This window comes from Cetorhinus maximus, chromosome 32 (assembly GCF_964194155.1).
Source record: "Cetorhinus maximus chromosome 32, sCetMax3.hap1.1, whole genome shotgun sequence".
NCBI classification, from domain to species: domain Eukaryota; kingdom Metazoa; phylum Chordata; class Chondrichthyes; order Lamniformes; family Cetorhinidae; genus Cetorhinus; species Cetorhinus maximus.
In genome coordinates, this window is record NC_135910.1 from 13,049,189 (window position 1) to 13,065,486 (window position 16,298).

At 45.0% G+C, this 16,298-nt stretch overlaps 1 protein-coding gene across 2 annotated transcripts in view; it reads left to right on the plus strand.

Annotated features, from left to right (window-relative positions):
- Positions 1–947: 947 nt before the first annotated feature.
- slc1a5 (solute carrier family 1 member 5) overlaps positions 948–16,298 on the plus strand; it is a 31,429-nt gene continuing 16,078 nt past the window's right edge. The window contains exons 1-2 of one of the 2 annotated variants that reach the window (XM_078533441.1): positions 948–1,750; positions 16,061–16,103. In XM_078533441.1, coding sequence (XP_078389567.1) covers positions 1,140–1,750; positions 16,061–16,103 — 654 coding nt within the window. In that variant the 5' untranslated portion in view covers positions 948–1,139. Of the gene's footprint in view, positions 1,751–14,892; positions 14,995–16,060; positions 16,104–16,298 lie in introns of those variants that run through there. The other variant, XM_078533442.1, reaches the window with a different exon arrangement.

The window sequence follows — 16,298 nt, forward strand, 5'->3', positions numbered from 1 at the left end:
TTTGTATTTTCTTTCCCCTAGTCCCAGTCGGTATTTTATTCTCATGTTTTGCTTTCAGACAATGCTGATCTTTATTCTGCTATTAACACCCTCTCTGGCCCAATTCTTTATTCGTTTACTACTACCATTACCACTCTCTTTGTCTTTTGTTCTGTGGCATCTTGGTCATTTAATCTCCCCCTCCTTCTAATTTATCCCTTTACTACTACCATTACCACTCTCTTTGTCTTTTGTTCTGTGGCATCTTGGTCATTTAATCTCCCCCTCCTTCTAACCTATCCATAACCTTCCCTTTTGCTCCACCTGACCCTTCTCCCCCTTTTTCAACAGCATAACATCCATACGAACTCGAAACGCTAACCCTGTCCCTCTCTCTCTCTCCACAGATGCTGCCAGACCTGCTGAGTTTTTCCAGCACTCTCTGTTATTATTATTATTTTTCCCAAAAATATACTTTGTGCATAAAATGTATAAAAGCAGACTCCAAATCGTTTCAATTTGGACATTAAGGGAGGTGTTGTCTATTCAGCTTTTCATAGTGCATGTTGCCCTGAGGTGCCTGAATACAATTGCGATTCATGGAACATTTACAGTGTAGACTCAATGTCAGGCTTAGAGCCGGAGGGGTTCTACTCTAAAATGTAGAGTGCTACATTGGTGCTCTAAGGAGGAAAAGTCTTAAGACGGTGGTCTTTCTCCACTTTTTTTTTGATTACGAATGACCCTCCCTCTGTTCTGTACCCATTTCATGATTCTCTGGCTCTGCCATTCTACCTTCGTTGCCCTGTGGCGGGATGTGGGACACAACATGTTCTCTCCATCTCCTCTGCCGGGGGGAAAAAAAAAAGGGATTGGCGTCAGACCTTCCGCGCTCCTCCCACCAATGATATCGACAAATGATATCGACACCCACCCTTGAAATGTAGACCGCGTGGGGCTGGCAAGGCGAGTCAGTTTCAAGGCAAACACACTCGCTGCTGTGTCGAATTTCGCTCTCGACTGAGAAAAGAACAGGGCAGGCGGTTCTTTTTTTTAAACATCGATAGAGGTGAAGAAATATATATATTTAGAACCGTTTTATGAGCTGCCCGTGGCCCGAAGTGGTTCTCAGAAGACGGTAAATTTAGGCAAGAGTTATCATGGCTGATTTAAGAAGTGATGATCTGAAAGTAGTCTCGAATGGTGACATTCACCTGGACGAGAAGGCTACAAACGGCAACAATGTGTCGGGAGGCGGCAACAATGTATCGAGCGGCGGCAACAATGTATCGGGAGGCGGCAACAATGTATCCAGCCCGAGCAGGAAGCCCCAGGCCGCCGGCAAGGTGAAGAAACTCCAGAAATTCATCGAGTCCAACCTGCTGGTCATCCTGACCGTGACTGGGGTCATCACCGGCGTGGTGATCGGCCTGTCGGTGAAGAGCCTGCAGCCCAGCCGGCTCCAGGTCCTCTACTTCTCCTTCCCCGGGGAGCTGCTGATCAGGCTGCTGAAGATGATCATCATCCCCCTGGTGGTCTGCAGCCTGGTGTCGGGGGCCGCCAGCCTGGACCCCAAAGCCCTGGGCAAGCTGGGGGGCTGGGCCATGCTCTTCTTTTCCCTCACCACCCTCGCTGCCTCGGCCATCGGAGTGACCATGGCTTTCATCATCAAGCCGGGGGACGGAGCCAAGTCTAGCGCCCCGCTGCCGGGCTTGGAAGACGCGCTGCCGGAACCTAAAGAAATCACCGATTCCTTTCTGGACCTGGTCAGGTAATTTTAAACAAAAAAAAAACAATAACCCCCCCCCCCAATCCAGGGCGGGGGTGGGGGGGCATCCTGACCCTGGACATTGCACCCAACTCCCCTTAAAAAGGTTACATAATCAACATCCGCAAAGGTTTATCTTAATTCGAGGTTTCATAAAATATAACTAAATTAAAGTTTCAATGTATAAAAGGACACATTGTGATTTGGTGGGGGTGGGGGGGGGAGGAAGTGTGACGAGAGTTTAGATGACTTCATGGAATTTCAATTTTGTAATTATTTGGCGCTAATGTGACCAGGGCTCGCTGCCCATATGTTTCATTGCGATACATTTTTTCCCCCTCTCTCTCTCTCTCCTTTTTGGGTAGCCGCCTGCAAGATTGTAAACGAAATACTGCAACAGACTTGATCAATGGCTCCAACGCGTGTCTGATGCAATCGAGTCTGCCACGTGAGTGGCAGGGAGACACAGCCATGTGAGATGTCACTGTGCCGGGCAAACAGCCAGCCCACTGAAGGCCAGTTGGCCAATTGCACCCCCCCCTTTGCCAGCTCTGAAGAAGCTCTCCAATCCGTCCCACCCTCACTCCGGCATAGGAATTAGGAGATAAAAGCAAAACTGCGGATGCTGGAAATCCCAAAACAAAAACAAACTATCTGGGAAAAAACTCAGCAGGTCTGGCAGCATCTGCGGAGAGGAACACAGTTAACGTTTGGAGTCCACATGACCCTTCAACTGAACTAGGTAAAAATAGAAGAGAGGTGAAATATAAACTGGTTTAAGGGGGGGGGGGGGGTGTTGGTTGGGACAAGTAGAGCTGGATAGAGGGCCAGTGATAGGTGGAGATAACCAAAAGATGTCACAGACAAAAGGACCAAGAGGTGTTGATGGTGGTGATATTATCTAAAGGAATGTGCTAATTAAGGGTAGAAAGCAGGACGAGCAAGGTACAGATAATTCTGTAGGTAATTCTGTTTTTGTTTTGGATTTCCAGCATCCGCAGTAGCTTTTAGCTTTTTGATTTTATAAGGTATAAGGTTATTATATAGCCCTAGTGGGGGTGGGGTGGGGTGAAGGAATCGAAATAGGCTAAAAGGGAGAGATAAAACAATGGATGGAAATGCATTTAAAAATAATGGAAGTAGGTGGGGAAAGAAAAATCTATATAAATTATTGGGAAAAAAAGGGGGGGAATCGGAAAGGGGGTGGGGATGGAGGAGAGAGTTCATGATCTAAAATTGTTGAACTCAATATTCAGTCCGGAAGGCTGTAAAGTGCCTAGTCGGAAGATGAGGTGCTGTATGGAGTTGAGACCACAGCCAGATCAGCCATAAGCAAAAACGGAAAATGCTGGAAAAACTCCGCAGGTCTAGCAGCGTCTGTGGAGAGAAAAACAGAGTTAAGGTTTCGAGTCCGCATGACCCTCCTTTTGAAGACTCGAAATGTTAACTCTTGTTTCTCTCCCCACAGATGCTGCTAGACCTGCTGAGTTTTTCCAGCATTTTCTGGTTTTTTTTTCACATTTCCAGCATCCGCAGTAATTTGCTTATAACCAGATCAGCCATGATCTTATTGAATGGCGGAGCAGGTTTGAAGGGCTGAATTGCCTACTCCTGCTCCTAAATCCTATGTTCCTATTTTGAGCCTCGAGCCTGCTTTGCCATTTAATAAGTTCAGGACTGATCTGATTGGGACCTCCACATTCCTCTTTATCCCCTATTACTCTTTGACTCCTGTGTCAGTCAAGAATCTATCCAACTCCGCCTTACAAATATTCAATACTGGGCCTCCACTGTTCTCTGTGGAAGAGAATTCCATAGATCCTCTTGAGAGAAAAACATTTCTCCTCGGTCTCTATCTTAATTGGGAGATTCCTTCCTTTTTTAAAAAAAAGTCCCCTAGCCTTGCCTAAAAGGGGAAACATCCTTTCAGCGTCCACCATGTCAAGTCCCCTCAGGATCTTATGTTTCAATAAGATCGCCTCTCATTTTACTAAAGTAATGGTTAGAGGTCCAACCTTTTCTCATAAGTCAGTTCAGATACTCTCTGCTCCTTCTCCAAAGCCCTTCAAATGTTTTTGCCTCAAATATTTGCTACATTACAAAAGTGTTACATTTTGTTTTGAAAGGCATGATATAAATGCGCTTTTTAAAAAATTCACCCAGTTCTCCTTTGAATGTTACTATTGAAAAGCTGCTTCCGAAAGTATGTTCCAGATCACAACAACTGGCTCCATTAACTTAAAACTTACTTGGTTAACGACACATTTATATAGAAATAACAAAACCACTAAAAATAAGGTGGGGGTAATAAAGGCAATTTAACAGTAAGATTTGTGACCAGGCAGATTACTGTTCAAACTCGTCTCTGCATCACAAGGCTCCAGGTCTAAGTCCCACTCCAGATACGTGAGCCCAAAAATTGAGGCTGACACTCTAGTGCAGTACTGAGGGGAGTGCTGCTCTGTCGGAGGGTGCTGTCTTTTGAATGAGTTGTTAAACCGACCCCAACTGCCTCCTCTAGTGGATGTAAATGCCACCACCTGTGAGTTCCCCTCCAAGCCACACAGCATCCTGACTTGGAAATATATCACCGTTCCTTCACTGTCGCTGGGTCAAAATCATGGAACTCCCTCCCTAACAGCACTGTGGGTGTACCTACACCACATGGACTGCAGCAGTTCGAGAAGGCAGCTCACCACCACCTTATCAAGGGCAATTAGGGATGGGCAACAAATGCTGGCCCAGCCAATGACACATTACACCCCATGAATGAACACTTTGTGACATGAAAAGCACCATATCAATGCAAATCTTTCTTTTTAAAATAGATAAGAGTTTATTGCGAGTGAATTAGCCTTCTGTATCCTTGCTTGACTTAATCAGGCAGTTCCAACGTGAGCCGATGGTGGTTTCTTTGCCGGGGGGGCGGGGGGTGGTGGGGTGGGTGGGTGCCGCTGCTAAATATCAAGATGTGAATGGTGGCCATCAGAAGGCCAGGTTTTTAAAATAAAATCCTACTTCTCACTTGCCAAAATCAGCACCGACAGGAGTTATTAGGGTTTCTGATTAAACAATCAGCACTGGGAAACCAAACTTTACAAAAACCTGGTTCCATTTGCTGTTGGTGTTGAACTTCTTTAAAAAATTCCACACTTGAGGACAAGTGCAACCTCTGCCATGGAGGGGGCATTTGTCTAGTGTTCTGTATTAATAGGATCCAAGCCGATTGGTGAAGTCAAAAGCAAGACACGGAACTTTTCTTTATTAAGAGAGTTTATTGACTTGTTTAGTCTTCCGGCTCTCCTCCCCTACAACCCAGTGTCCCAGCTATCCCCTATTTATATATGCTCAAAGTACTCTATTATAAATGCCCTTCACCCATGTATCCTAACAATATAATTAACATACTACTAACATTCTGGCTCTTGATCACTGACCTGTGAACCACCTTGGACAGTGTATGCATTTGTGAGAGTACTCAGTTGAAAGATAGAAAACATGGAAAGATTGCCAACAGAGAGAGAGAGACCATTCAATCCATGTCCATGCTGGTCAAAAATGAGCTATCTAGCTGGATCCCACCTTCCAGCTCTTGGTCCATAGCCCTGTAGGTCGTGGCACTTATCAGAGTACTTTTTTGAATGCGATGAAGGTTTTTGCCTCTACCACCCCTTCAGACAATGACTTCCAGACATCCCCTGGGTGGAAAAAAAAATTCTCCTCTGTGCACCTCTAATCCTTCTAATTGCTTTAATGTCCTGTGGTTATTGACCTCTCTGTTACAACTATTTATATCACAGCTTTAACATAATGAAACGTCACAAGGCACTTCACAGGAGCATTATAAAACAAAGTATGACACTAAGCCACGTAAGGAGATATCAAGACAGGTGACCACAAGCTCGGTCAAAGAGGTGGGTTTTAAGGAGCGTCTTAAAAACGGAAAGTGAGGCAGAGAGGGCTAGGGAGGGAATTCCAGAGCTTGGGGCCCAGGCAACTGAAGGTATGGCCGCCAAATGGCGGAGCGATTATAGGGAATGCACAGGATGCCAGAATTTAGAGGAGCGTAGATATTGTCATGGGTTGTGGGGCTGGAGGAGATTACAGAGATAGATGGGGGGGGGGGGGGGGGGGTGAGGTCCTGGAGGCATTTGAAAACAAGGGTGAGAATTTTAAAATCAAAACGTGGCTTAACCAGAAACCAGTGTAGGTCAGCGAACGCAGGGGTGATAGGGGAATAGGACTTCCTCTGAGTTAAGACACGGGCAGCAGAATTTTGGATGACTTCAGGTTTACAGAGAATGTAGGGGAGCAGCCAGGAGTGGGTTGGCATGGTCAAGTCTAGGGGTAACAAAGGCATGGATGAGGGTTTCGGCAGCAGATGAGCTGAGACAGGAGGAAATTTCTGCTCATCCAGTACTGGATGTCTGATAATGTGGTAACAGTGGAGGAGTCAAGAAAGGTGGGGATGAGGTAGAACTGGGTGTCGTCAATGCACATGTGAAAGCTAGCGCCGTGCCTTTGGATGATGTCGCTAAGGGGCAGCCTGTAGATGGGAGGAGGCCAAGGGTCGATCCTTGGGGGACACTGGAGGTAACGGTGTGAGAACATGAAGAGAAGCCATTGCAAGTGATTCTGTGGCTATGATTAAATAGTTAAGAATGGAACCAATGATAAAAGAAGCCAGGACAATCGCAACAGTTTGCTGAAAATTTGTGAAATATATTACCAGGCTGTAATTCTTTGGGGTGATTCAGATGGTAGTGCGGACCAAAAGATAGAGATGCAAAAGTAAGGATTGAGTACCTCCTTTATTGTTCTAATCCAGAAAGCCAGAAAGGATAGTACTGGAACCAATCTTTACTCAGTCTAACATTTATTTACGGAGTGAAACATCACAAGCATACACCTCCTGACTGAAACACACCCCTGTTTCAATAAATGTCCCTCGATATTTGCTCGTGAAACCCCAATTAATGCCCCCCGTCTGCACATAATTAAACACAATTAACATGCCCCAATGGATCTATGGAAAATCTCCCACATCCCTTTCATCAAATTTAGGATGAGATATTAGAATTGCACAGCATAGAAGAAGGGTATTCAGCCCATTGTGCTAGCTCATTGCCCTGCAAACTTTGCCTTTTCAAGTATATATCTAATTCCTTTTTCACATTAATTCAAAGGCCGAATATCTATCTGTTAAGGTTAAGGGTGCCCAGTCTGGTTCCACGTATTCCAGGAAGTTACATCACATTACCGATCGCTCCGCCCTCATGATTGGTTGTCCAACCTGTTCAACATCATGGTGATCTTATCTTCCTTTCCAGTTGAAATGCCACCCTGGTCTCTGTTAGTTGATTGGATGATTTCTGACTAACAGACAGCCCTTTTTCCCCATCGCTAGTATTTTTATTGTTAGTAAACCGAAATTTTTTTAAAATGAAAAATGCACAATTTTTTGTGCCTATTTGATTTTCCTCCCGGGCTTTGCCTGCTGCAGTGCCCTGGAGATTAATCTTTAATTCCTGGATGCTCCAGGGCAATCCTGGAGGGTTGGCAGCCCTAAGGTCCGATAGATGTTAAAGATTCTACTGTTGTTCAAAGATTTAACTTGTTATTTCATGAACTGTTTTGTGGGATCTTGCCATACCCAGTTTTTTTCTGGGTAAGGGTAGCAATGGATACGGAACAAAGATTGGCAAATGGAGTTAAGGTACAGGTCAACCATGATCTAACTGAAGGGCAGAGCAGGCTCGAGGGGCTGAATGGCCTCCTGTTCCTAATTAGCTGCCCATGCACCAATAGCGACTGCATTTCATTGGCTAGGGAAGGCTTTGGCGGGGGGGGTGGGGGGGGGGGGGTGTCTTGAGAATGTGGAAGATCGCTGTACAAATGAAACACCTGCCTCTCTTACATCAGCAGCAGAGTCATGCAATGTTGATCCTGTCCCTGTGATTTAAAAGTGGGACTTACTCGTGAAAACTAATAAATGTCAAGTGACATTAGATTGGGTAAACAGTCAAATGAGTATTAATACACTTCAGAACTTCAGTATTAGTTTACAGGGAAGTAAATCTGTGTTACCCTGCTCTTTCTCTGGGCAGAGCATGTGGGTTAGCTCCCTCTGTCCACTGTGGCATCTTCACGCCTACAACGAGAAGCTGCTTCATCTGTGTTCTTGTAACCTTTTCAGTTGCTCACCCCTGAACTATCAAAACTCTTGTGGTTAGCAACTGCTCGGTTTTGTGGGCTATTCTTAGTCAGTGTGTGTACTGTCTGCTTTCTGACTTGGCTGTCCGATCAAGTTAACTTTGGTAATGACACTGAGATGCCCATCTGAAGTTGGGTTTTAGGCTCACCAGTGTAGTTGATGGAAGGAGGCCATTCGGCCCATCATGCCTGTGCCAGCTCCTTGAGAAATCGACCCAATTACTCCCACCTCCCTATCCTTTACCCATTGTCCCGCAAATGTCTCTTATTCAAATAATTATCCAATTCTTTTTACGGAAATTATTGAATTTGCTTCCTCCACCCTTTCAGGCAGTACGATCCAGATCATAACAGCTCCAAAAAAAACTCTCCCTTTCTTCCCTCTGGCTCTCTTGCCGATTACATTAAATCTGCTAATTTTGAATGAACATTTTCCTTCCACTTCTCAAGAGATGGGTGATTATGTAATACATTTGGTATACGCACTGTTATATTAATGGTCAGCGACATGGTGACTTTGGGTGAGAAAATCCATGGGCTTGTAATGTGGCACACTTGCGTGTGCTAGAAGCTACATATATTAATACTGTTAAAAAAATATAACTGTTATTAATACTGTTAAACCCTGTTCTTTGCAGACAGAAAGAACATGTACACACAATGTACCTGTTTTAACTAAACAAAGCAGGTGACAGCCATTCTCTGGTTGATTTCCCAGGGCAATGCCTTGACCAATCCAAGTCAACCTGCCTGGTTTGTATTCAAGCAAAGCTTGGCAGTTAATTGTCAGTCATCGGTTTACTGGCATTCTCCATGGCAATGCTTTTGCCTATCAAGAGTCCACTTGCCAACCAACAGCAGTCTTCTCATGAAGTGTAAATTGTTGTTCCCTTGACATTTGGTATTGTGAATTATCCTGATGACTGCAAGGTGAAAAGCTTCAACAACATGTCTTCTTGCAGCAATACTCAAGTTCTGAACTATCAAACAACTAAATGAAAGAAAAGACAGACTTCACAACCTCAGGATGTCCCAAAGTGTTTTACAGCCAATGAAATACTTTTTGAAGTGTAGATATTATTGTAATACTGCAGCAAACCTGGCAGCCAATTTGCACACAGCAAGATCTCACAATCAGCAGTACGATGATGACCAGATAGCCTGTTTTAGCGATGCTGTTTGAGGGATAAATTTTGGCCTCAAGATGCCTTTGAGAACTTCCCTGCTGTTGTGTGAAGCAAGTGCCATGGGATCTTTTTACACTCACCTGATTGGGCAGCTGTGGCCTCTGTGTTAATGTGTCGCCTGAAAGATGGCACCTCTGACCATGCAGAACACCCACAGTACTGCACTAAGAGTGCCAGCTGAAATGATGTGCTCAGGGCAGGAGCAGAAGGACAGGCCCAGGTGCCAACAGCCACAACAGTGAGCATGAAATATGCATGTGGAAGAATTTGTTTTACTCACATGGGAAGTCTGATGCTGATGAAGCAATTTAATTTCTGTTATTGTGACATGAGAGAAATGTCCATGCAGCAAATAGCAGGCCTGGGGATTTTGGCATTCCTCTTGTAACAGAATCTGCACCGATTTTTGAACAAGTCCACAAGGGAGGGCAGCCAAAATTTTTCCACGCACCATCCTGACTTGGAAATATATCGGCCGTCCCTTCACTGTCACTGGGTCAAAATCCTGGAACTCCCTTCCTAACAGCACTGTGGGTGTACCTGCACCACATGGACTGCAACGGTTTAAGAAGGCAGCTCACCACCACCTTCTCGAGGGCAATTAGGGATGGGCAACAAATGTTGGCCCAGCCAGCGAAGCCCACGTCCCGTGAATGAATTTTTTAAAAGATGAAGTAAAAGGACTTGGGCGTGGCCATCGCTAATGGGTCACAGTTGACATGCAGCATAGAATCTATCTATCTAGAGACTATTTAACAATCAAAGTCGATATGAGAAACTTTTTGATGCAGTGAGTAGCTTGCCTGAGTGTGTGGTGGAGGCCGATTCAATCAAGGTCTTCAAAAGAGAATTAGATAATTATCTGAAAAGAGAAGATTTGCAGGGCTACAGGGAACAGGCAGGGGAGTGGGGACTAAGGGGGTTGCTCTTGTAGAGGGCTGGCACCGACACAATGGGCCAAATGGCCGCCTTCCGTGCTGTAACCACTCTATATGGCAGTATCCCAGCTAGCATTTGCAGTATCGGGAGAGGCAAAAGGAAGAGAAACTGGAGGGTAAGAGCATCAGTAAATACTCCTGTAAAAGAAAAGGAAGGTCTCTGGTTGTTAAACGATGGTTGTAGGCCATAAACATAAACAGTAGGTGTTTCAATATTGATACGATAGCTCTTGTGTTGTCCATGGATTGTGAGGGACAGGCCACATCAGGTTAGGATTGCCAAGCTTCAGGAGTTAAAAATGAAAGATATTACAGATGGAATCTGCTGCAAGAGACACCTGGGGAGAGAAAGAGCTTTCAGTCTACGTTAGATTTACAGCACAGAAAGAGGCCATGCGCTCCAACTGATCGATGGTCTCCTCCTGCCCCCTCTCTTTTTTTTCATTTCGATGTATCCTTCTATAATCTTTTCCCCATCATGAGATTATCCAGCTTCCCCTTAAATGCATCTCTGTGTTATTCGCCGCAACTACTCCATGTGGTGACGAGTTCCACACTGCAACCACTCCCTCTGGGAGAAAAATTCATACCTGTTCTCATTGTGGTTAAAAAGATGTTGGGGTAGGAAAGACTATTTGGACAGGGTCATTAGAGACAGGAGGTTTTGTGATTTAAATCCTTTTTGAGCTCTCAAAAATATACTTTATTCATAGCATTTTGCAAAAGCAGATGACATGAGTCCATATTTTACATAAAGTGCAATACAGTTCAATTTTCAATACAGTATGTGGCACTCTGAGGTGCCTCACTACACTTACAATCACAGGTAAATTTACAGTATATGTTTACTTTTCATGTCAAACATTCTCAGGTGTGGACAGCCCAATGTCTCATTGTACTGTGGCAAGGGGCCATTAGACTGGTCTTTGCCCACTGAGCTTTTGTGGTGGTCACACCCAAGCTTTAGTGTGTCCCTCAGCATCCAGTCCAGGACCATGGAATGTGCCAATCTATAACACTCTGTCATCAACTGCTCTAAGTATTGAAAGCATTGCATGTGGACCACTGGCTGCTGGACTTGTGGTCAACTGCACTAGAAGACTGAAAAGTTTCAGGCAGGCCAAAGAGCACCTTTCGTTGAGTTGATGGTCCTCCAGTGCGGTTGATGTTTACCTGTGAGCGTGCGTCCGTCCCTGGGACCGGACCGTAGAGTACAGAGTCATGCATTTGTGGAGCTACTTGAGATGAACCTCAACTAAAGCCACTGCATCTCTTGCCAGACCTGCTTTGCAAAGACACATCCCAGGAGGAGGCAGACGATGGTCTTTTCCCCACCGTGGCTGCCTCAAGGGCAGCTTGGGGCGCTCAGGAAAGATCTCTGGTGGGGAGGGCTCTGCTAGCCATCAAGCTACGTGTTGGTGCTTGTTTGAAAGTTCTGTCAAATGAGGCATTCTGCTGCACAACAGGTCGGCAGGGAACCATCTGACAGGATCCAGCACCTCCTCTTCCCGCAGGGTCTTGAAAGCATTGCATGTGGACCACTGGCTGCTGGACTTGTGGTCAAAGGTCTTTATCACAAAACTTTTCCACAAGGGACAGGTGGTGCGGCATGGTCCCACTGAATGGAGTGTTCCACGGCAACATGGTCAGGTTCATCCTTTGCAACACTGGGGGGTCATGTGATTAAAATCGATGAATTCATTCAACTGGTGGGCTAATAGGGTCAGAGATCCCTCCCTGGATTATGCCTCTCTCCAGCTACTGCGCCCTTTTCTTTTCTCCTGAGGGTGACTCGTCAATGCTGCACAGATGCTGAGGATCAATTGAAATTTTTAAGACCGAGCAGGTAATGGCAAAGCAGGCTCGAGGGGCTGAATGGCCTCTTGTACTGACATTTGCTGGCCCGAACCAGTCTCCATTACGTGGAAGCCGGTACAAAGCAGCACAGTAGGCGGAGAAGCGAGTGCCAAAAGCATCGCCCACGTCAATCTGCCACCTGTTATATTCCACAATGGGAGCAATCTTGCAGGGTTCCATTTCCCCCTTGGCAGCTCTCCCAGCAGTTAATCACCTCACTCCGAAGATCAGATCAAGGGGCGAGGTCATGATGATCCAGATTTGTTTGGAAGTGAATGGGCTGCTTCTCATGTCATTCTCTCGTGTTAAAGACAGCATATCTGAGCAATGAGTTGGTGCTTTATTCAGGAAGTAAATACACATTCTGATGCATTGTTGACAAAGTTAGGTATGGGGGTGGATCACTACCTTTTAATAATTGATTTCCTCACACTGGAGTAAAGCATTTTAACTGTTGCAGTGTTTGTAAAAAGAACTTCCCAGAGTTCAGCAACAACGATGCAAAACTCTGTGCAGCCTACACGTTGACAGTTTTTTGTGATAAAAATCCTGGTGTCTCACCTACTCTGCCACTTATTCACTTTCTCTCCCACACACACCTCTCTCTCTCGCTCTCTCTCACACACACACACCTCTCTCACACACACACACCTCTCTCACACACACACACCTCTCTCTCTCTCTCACACACACACCTTTCTCACACACACACACACACACCTCTCTCTCTCTCTCTCACACAAATACCTCTCTCACACACACACACACACACACACACCTCTCTCTCTCTCTCTCTCACACACATACCTCTCTCACACACACACACACCTCTCTCTCTCTCTCACACACATACCTCTCTCTCACACACACACACACACCTCTCTCTCTCTCTCTCTCACACACATACCTCTCTCACACACACACACACCTCTCTCTCTCTCTCTCGCTCTCACACCTTGCTCACTCTCACACCTCTCTCTCACCTTTCTCTCTCTCTCACTCTCACTCTCTCTCGCTCTCTCTCTCGCTCTCTCTCTCTCTCACACTCTCACTCACACCTCTCTTTCTCTCCCCCTCTCTTGCACCCCCCCTCTCTCCTTTACTGGTTTTTCAGAACCCCTTGGCTCTGTTTCTCTCAAATCCCTCCATGGCCTCTCCCCTGTTCTTCTGTGTATCTCCAGTTTTAATTGCTCCACCATTATGGCTGTGTCTTCAGCTGCCTGGGCCCAAAGCTCTGGAATTCTGTTCCTAAACCACTCTACCCACCCCTCTCACTTACCTTTAAGATGCTCCTTCAAACCTACCTCTTTGACCAAGCCTCTGGTCCACAATCCTAATATCTCCTTGTGTGGCTCAGTGTCAAATTCTGTTTTGTTACACTCCTATGTAGCACCTTGGGATGTTTTACTGTGTTAAAGGTACTATGCAAATGCAAGTTGTTATCATTGGTCCACTTCCACCCATTGTCCCAGTTTTAAAAACATGGTCTCTGCCTAGGTGCAGTTCCAGAGGACCATGTGTGGGCAAAGATGGGTTATTCTGCCAGTAAACTTAGCAGTGTTCTCTGCTGATATCTGTGTATACACATGCACGCTCGCCAATGGACTCCCAATCAGGAGCAGGAGTTTTTGCTGTTTCCTTCCCTCTTAACCTACGCATCCCCAAACCCCTCCCACCAACCAAAAATAAAGCCTGTTCGGATGTTCAAAGAGGTGAAATTGTAACCACATTATAACAGAAGAACCTTAATATTGCAGAAAATGGAGACATGTTGCTGAAGCTTTTCACCCTGCACTCATCAGGACAAATGCAAGAATGACAAGTTTTGTATGATTGTTTGAAGTTTGGTTTCTTATGTTTGTCCAGATGAATGCAAGACGAAAAGCTTCAGAAACATGTCTCTCTTCAGCGATATAATAGAAAAGTTAGGGGAGATGGTCAAAAAAGTGGCTTCAAGTCAACTTTGGGAGGGGTGGATGGAAGATTAGGGTCAGCTAGAGGGTAATTGTTTCTCTGTAGGTTGGCGGGTGCTTGTGAGCCTTTGGCTCTTCTCGGGAGTTGTGGGGGGTGGAAACAGCAGTGGAAGACTGACTTTTCTTTCCCTCTATCTTCAAAGATTCCAACAATGTGGCATTTGACGCACGCAAAGCTTTTATTTTGTATATGCGGGGATATCGCACAGCTTTGCTCTTTGGCTTCTTCCTCATTTATTACTTCTGTCTGTTGCTAGGGTAACCTTCTGCTTTTTAGTTCTTGGTTTTTGTGTTTTTTTTCATTATTTCATTTTAGTTCTCCCACCAACCACCCCCCCCTCTTTTGTTCATATATGGGAGTCCTTTACTGCATCTGGCAGTATATCTTCACTTTTTGTGTCCATAGATTCGCTCACCTGTTTCTCACCATTAATAGTGCTTGACAATCCGACAGGGAATGTTTAAATTTTAACCTTTTTTTGGCTTTGCAGAGGAAAGACTTTCATTTACATAACCTTGGGACATCCCAAAGCGCTTTACAGCCAATGAAGAATTTTTTGAAGTGTAGTCACTGTTGCAATGTTGGAAACGTGGCAGCCAATTTGCAGACAGCAAGCTCCTACAAACAGCAGTGTGATAATGATCAGATAATCTCTTTTTTTGTATGGTACTGGTTGAGGGATGTATATTGGCCAGAACACTGGGAGAATCACAATGGATTGTTTTATACCTGGAATATTAATTATATATCAGTTGTGTCTAATCATATGTAGGTGGCAGGCATTAATTGGAGTTTCACTTGAGCATATATAAAGAGACACTTGTGAGCTAGCGTGGCTGAGTGGTGTAAGGTGCTGGATTCAGGTACCCACCATCGCAGAGGTGTTGGTTTCAATCCCACCACTGCCAAAGTTTCAGTTGGTTTACTTTACACTTTAGCAAATACGTTTAGTTGAACATATCAAAGCTCAAATTTACTGGGCAGATGGTGGCATAGTGGTAATGTCACTGGACTACTGATCCAGAGGCACAGGCTAATGGGACATGGGTTCAAATCCCACCACGGCAGCTGGTGTAATGTAAGTTCAAATAATTTGGGACATTTCATTTTGATTTCTTAAGTTTCCTTTAAGATTTAGTTTTCGGTTACAGTGCCCCTTTAAGGGACCTGAATTTGATTTGTTAATTTGACCTTTTGTTTATTTGGTCTTGTTGAAGAGTGTAAAGAGACACTTGCCTCGGAGTCCGTGTGCCAAATGTGTATAGATTATGTGAGGTTGCAGCTCCTTTTTGATTATTTGAAGGGGCTGCTCCTCAAATTCTGGTTGTACTTCAGCCCCACGCTCCTGATCTTTGGTCACCTGGTATGGGAGGGGTTGGGCAAGTTGGAGGACCTCCTCATTGTCAGACCCAGGGGCAGGCTAAAGTGGCTATTAATAGGTCCAGGCAGTAGGTGCTTGAGGAGATTGCTGGCCTGATTGTCTGCCCCTCCTGCGCGGCTACATTTGTGTCTGGATGTCCCCAGAAAGGGAACACATGGTGTCCACTGCTTCGCTGGAGGCCCTCCGTGACCGGTGGGCAATGCAGGGGCTGGAGTGCTTCATCAGCCTCAGAAACATTTTAATTTACTTATTTAAGTTTCCTTTAAAGTTTTCTTTCATTGCCCCTTTTAAGGGGCTGTCAATTTTTTTCATTAGCTAATTTGTTAGTTCTGTTTTATTTTATTGGTACACTCAAAAGAGTGTAAAGAAAGACTTACACAAAAGAGTATGAAGAGACACTTATTGAAACTGAGGTGTGGTTGAGTTAGGAGGTATATGCTTGTAATGTTTCACTCCGTAAATAAATGTAGGACCTAAGGAAAGATTGGCTCCCTCGTCAACCGGCATTCTGGAATAGAGCATAAGCCGGTGCCTCGATTCAGCACTTTTGCCAAAAGGTGGTACCTCTGACAGTGTAGCACTCCCTCAGTACCTCACTGGCATGTCAGTGTAAATTATGTTTCGGTACAGGGGCGAGGCTTGAAGGTGAGGGTGCTATCCACTGCCTATAGCTGTTGGGGCTGAGCGGCACATAACTTAGGTGGTGTAGATAGTTCGGGACCTTCTGAAGAAAATCTTTTATGCTCTTTTTTATTTCTTTCAGGAATATCTTCCCATCTAACCTTGTGTCAGCAGCTTTTGAGTCGGTGAGTTAAGTTTCACTCCGTTTGGAGAAATTGAGGCTGATAATTATTTCATGATAGATTATTTGGAATTCTCTGAATACTGTGCACATTGTCGAAACTGGAATTTCGAAACAGAGGAAGGAGCATTTTAGCTGAAAGGGTAATTGTGTTACCAGACTAGAAGCAGTTTGAGAATTTAGTTCAGAATTTGAAAAT